General features: G+C 32.7%; 2 protein-coding genes across 2 annotated transcripts; both read left to right on the forward strand.

The window, feature by feature from the left end:
• Positions 1-6: 6 nt before the first annotated feature.
• On the forward strand, positions 7-1,809 carry LOC124894187 (protein ASPARTIC PROTEASE IN GUARD CELL 1-like). The gene is made up of 2 exons (XM_047404922.1): positions 7-828; positions 1,269-1,809. Exon 1 carries the CDS (start codon positions 174-176, stop codon positions 819-821), a length of 648 nt encoding a protein of 215 aa, XP_047260878.1. The 5' UTR covers positions 7-173; the 3' UTR covers positions 822-828; positions 1,269-1,809.
• On the forward strand, positions 1,238-1,792 carry LOC124894188 (protein ASPARTIC PROTEASE IN GUARD CELL 2-like). The gene has a single exon (XM_047404923.1). It carries the CDS (start codon positions 1,238-1,240, stop codon positions 1,790-1,792), a length of 555 nt encoding a protein of 184 aa, XP_047260879.1.
• Positions 1,810-5,098: the final 3,289 nt, after the last annotated feature.

Raw genomic sequence — 5,098 nt, forward strand, 5'->3', positions numbered from 1 at the left:
TACACATCCATTTTGCAAGCCAGAAAAGACTTCATGTCTCTTGATATATCCAATCTTTCTTATCATTCACCATTTCCTTACGGTCTTCCTCTTTACCATCGCGACATCGCGACGTATTTGAAAAGTCAAAATTACTGGATGCTCGTCTTGCTCGATGCGTGGAGAGATCAGAAATGTTATCTTCCATGTCTGAATATTCACCTGATGATCTTAGCCACCCAGATAACCCGATTACCACCAAAACGTATCCTGTTAGTGGTGAAGTTGTGGTTGCCCTTTGGATTGGCAGTAATTTACAACGTCAACTACTACTTCTTGATAATGGAAGTCGTCTCCTTTGGTGGCAATGTGGTCCATGTGAACCAAATGGATGTTACGAACAAGACAAGGAGGGATTGTACGATTCAACTCTATCCAAACATTTCCAACAAATTAATTGTGTTACAGACAGTGCAGCTTGTTTCGATGGTGGTCGAGTTCAATGCTCTAGACAAACAACACAGTGTTTGTATGAAGTTAAATATGGAAGCACTGGTGCTGGACCAAGGACTTACGGATTTATGGCTTATGAGCAGATAACATTTTCTTCAATACTAGATTATGCAAAAATTAAATTTGGTTGTGGAAAAAATCAAATGAAGGGAGGTGCGAAATTCCCAACATTATTTAGTGGAATTGTTGGTCTTGGTGCTGGTTTATATAAAAATGGACTTGAGCATTATTCATTGCCATCACAACTTGGTGCTACTACTTTCGCTTTGTGTATTCCTTCTGCAACTTCAGGGAAGGAATCTACACTCACCTTTTTCGGAAACCCATGAAATACAGGTTAGTTTTTAATTTCATATCTAAGTGATAATCAGTTTGTTTGCTTGCTTTTTCACTTAGCACATAGTTTAAGAATGTGACTTCTCAATTTTGAGGTTTTAAATTAAAAAAATGTAAATGTACCAAACATTTGTTAATTTTATGATCTTAAACATGACATGACACGTGAGAAGTTAGAATTAAACTTTTTTTTAAACGGACTAAAAAAAAAAATACTACAACCAAATTGAAATGAAGAGAGTACTATTTTTGTCCAAAACCCTGCTAAAGCAAGTGAACTAGTCACTATAACATTAAACTTACAAATCTTTACCCATTATAAGTTTATAACAGTAAATTGATTTGTCTTATATTAGGTAATTCAGTTTAGTTGTATAATTTTTTTTTAATTTTCTTCAATTAAAATTAAATGCTCATACATGAAATTAATTTGACAACAGGTGCAGAGGCAAAGCTGATGAGGAACGACAAGTTCCCTTCATTTTACTACATATCAAACTTGGACAAAATAACGATTAACGACAGGGAAGTTCCTATTGACCCTTCGCATTGGGATTTGGGCCCAGATAAATATGGTGGCATATTTGTTGATACTGGAGGCTATATTACCAAATTTCCAGATGATGTTTATGTCAAATTTAGGGATATATTTAGGTCAGAAGTTAAAAATGTGCCATTGGTTCGAACACCACGTACATCTATATTTGATACTTGTTATCGGGCTGATAAAGTCGATGATTTGAGCGTATTTCCAACTGTAAGCTTTTATTTTAAAGGTAGTAAAATGCCTCTTTTTGTTCGAGAAGAACAAGTGATGGTACTACATAAGAGAAGTTATTGTATGGGTTTTGGTAGTTCAGGTAGTAAGAGGTCCGTAATAGGTGCTAAGGTGCTACAGACTTTTGGGTTGACCTTTGATCTTTATAACTGGCGTTTGACCTTGTCCCCTAATGCTTGTGAATGAATAAAATATTACTACTATATCGTAATCTTTATTGACCCGTGCTATCCAAAATATTACTATAATCATTTTCCATATATGTCGTCTGCCAATTTAAATTTGAGAGGGAGGAGTACTTTCCTTACCATTGCATATATTGGTATGATTGCTTAATAAAGAGATTCATGGTTTGAGTTTTGCCAAAAGTTAGTTTCATTCTTGTGGAAACATAAGAAAATTAAACGGTGGTTGTAGCAAGTTAGTCAATCAATTAGTACTTAAAATGTTTATAAGAGGAGTCGAGGAGCTAGTTTACTTTGTGAGTTTGTTTACCTTAGTTGAAATGGGAGGTTTAAATCCCATCAGTGACATAATATTCCTTCTCGTTTCCCTCTTCTTCTTCTTTGGTGTAATTAGTATAATAATTAAGAAGAAAATCACCCACGTCACAAAAAGAAAATATTTATTAAATTTATATATAGATGATTATTGAAGGGAAGTCTTGGAGTAACTGATAAAATTGTTGCCATGTGACCAGGAGGTCAAGGGTTCAAACCTTAGAAACAATCTCTGACAGAAATATAAGGTAAGGCTGCGTACAATACACCCTTGTGGTGGAGCCCTTCCCCAGACACCGCGCATAGCGATAATTTTAGTGCACCGGACTGCCTTTCTATATAGATGATTATTAGGTTGGTATAGCTAATGAAAATCAAGAATTGAGCAAAGTAGCCGCGGTTATAAAATTTTAGTGCTTGAAAACGAGCCTTCAACTAATTATCTTTTTATTAATTAATGTTCATCTGAAATGCTTCTTTTTGTGGGTAATATCTGATCACAAGTATCTTTGACTAACTGAAGACACAAGTGTATATTTCCTTCCATATGTACTTTCAAATATAATATGTAGCAAAAAAATATTAAAGATTTTTTGAAAATTGTGCATAGCAAGTTTAGACATGCAAATTACTTATATTATTGAATTCTCCTATCAAAGGACGTCCCTGATTTTTTGTGCCTTGAAATTATAGATACCTAACCTTAGCGTCATCTTAATTGCTATGAACTGCACACTAACTTTCGCGATTAAAAATGTATTTTATGTATCAGTAATATTAAAAGGTTAACACTCGCATATAAATAAATAAATAAATAAATAAACATATATATATATATATATATATATATTATCCCCTTTATGTAGGTGTGAGCTAAAACCTTGGGGTACTATGATCTACAAGTAATTTTGAATAATTTCTTTGATAATACCTATTTCTTTGAAAAATACTGTCTATTTTGAGATATTACTCTTTTAGAGTTGATTTGATTCTATATAATTCACATAATTTAGTCAAGTTGGTTATTTTGTTGATTTTTAGAAATTGTGGGAGCGGGTGGATGGGTGGATTATCAATCATATTTAGAGAAAGGATAATTAAATTCTAAATATTCTTTGCAAAAAATATGATCAAACATATCCATCTTTAAAAATTCTAGATAGAGTGAAAAATATTTGGTTTCATGACCAAATGTCCACTCAAAGTTTTATGGTTGGTTTTGAAATGAAGTGAAATTATTCCAAAAAGGTGAGCAATTCTCATGGTCAAACAACTTCTTAGGGTGTGTTTGATATGAAGGAAAATGTTTTCTTGAAAATGAAGTAAAAAATTTATCTTTTTATAGTATTTGGTAAGTAAAAAAAAATAAAATCAAAAGTATTTGTGTAATTTAGTAAAACATTATGTGATGGATGAGGTGGAGACTGAGGGTTTGGGGGTAGCGTGATGGAATATGTAGTAGCCAGCATGGATATAAAGACCATCAACTAGATGTGCACCAAGTTATTTTTGAGCTGTCTTATTTTTGAACCTTTTTTTTCTTAATTTGAGATGATTACTTTTCAATATTATTACTTTTATGTACCCTCCATATGCAAATGTTAAATTTATTATCATTATTGAAGCTCTAACTTTTAAAGTTTGAAAATTAGATTTCTGCAAATAAGCATGTTCAAGTGGGTATTGTTACAAAAGATTGTGATTCATTAAGGAGTCTAAATCTGAATATAATTTGTGACAAAGTCAGAACATTGTTATTTTTCGGTATAAATTTAATTGTTATTATATTTTTCTAGTATAAATAAATTTTTATTTTTGATATATACACTGCATAAATTTATTATATCTAAAATAAATTGATTTGTAATAGTAGGCTATGTTACTAAAAACTTTTAAAACATGGCTATCTAAGAGAAATGGAGTATTTGTTATTTCGGGTACACAATCTGTATGTTTGCACAATACACTTCAATTTAAGTTCAATACAGTTTCAAGAACAACACTGAACTTTAACACCTTCAACACAAGTTCAACATGAACTATTAAAGAAGTATGTTTATTTAACGGAAATAAGATGAAGTAGAACTAGAACTAAGTCCTCCGATTTCACGGAGTGTCCTTAAGAAATTAATGCCCATCAAGTACCCGAAGCCGCAGAATTTTTCCTCCAGGATAAAATGGCTCACAGTCTGAATGTAGCGGTACCGCAAACGTTCAGATTTCTCGAACACACTCAAAGGTTGATGACCACAAAGAGTTTTTGAAAGAAGAAGAGTGTTTTTCAGTACTTAAAATTATGTACATACCTGAAAAAACATTCAGGTATTTATAGTCATCAAGCATTCCTTCGGAAAAGAAGCAGTGCTTCATGGATCGAAAGGTGTATCATTTCTGAACAGTTATATCTATCCCTTTCGAAACAGTGTGTCTTTTCTGAACAATCATATCTGACTAAACAGTCACACCTTTGCCGAAATAGTGTGTCATTTCCTCGAAAGATTGCGTCCCTCACGAGTTACGTTTCTGCATGCATTTCAGTTTCAAATAAACTTTGTCTAAAAAATTAATCTCTAGATCGATCATTTTCTAAAATCCAAGGTGAAGTCGAGCCTCGCAAGCAACGACGACGACGGTGCGAGGCATCTCTTGATTCTTGCCTCATAATTCACTTGAGGGTATATTTCTTAATAAAAATACATGAAAGTTGTTTTCTCCCACCAATGTGGGAAAAGTAGACTTTCCTTTAAGTGAGCACAGAGCATACATTTCTTTTAAGTGAGATCACTTTTCCTCCAATAATTCCCTCTATTTTTCATTCACATATCCGATTAAACCCAACAACATTATGGGCTAAACATTTTTGTAAGTATTTGTAATTATTCCAAGAATAAATGGAGAAGAGTGTTGTTTAGAGTCTTTTGTCCATTAATCAAAAAAAAAATTCTAGCTTTGTTGCGTGAACCTTTTATCATCAATTAGATATCAAAAAGAA

The sequence above is a fragment of the Capsicum annuum genome, unplaced genomic scaffold (genome assembly GCF_002878395.1).
Source record: "Capsicum annuum cultivar UCD-10X-F1 unplaced genomic scaffold, UCD10Xv1.1 ctg71136, whole genome shotgun sequence".
Classification (NCBI taxonomy): domain Eukaryota; kingdom Viridiplantae; phylum Streptophyta; class Magnoliopsida; order Solanales; family Solanaceae; genus Capsicum; species Capsicum annuum.

Coding starts and splice junctions, on each gene's coding strand:
- LOC124894187 (XM_047404922.1), top strand. CDS start 174: ATGTTATCTTCCATGTCTGAATATTCACCTGATGATCTTAGCCACCCA.
- LOC124894188 (XM_047404923.1), top strand. CDS start 1,238: ATGCTCATACATGAAATTAATTTGACAACAGGTGCAGAGGCAAAGCTG.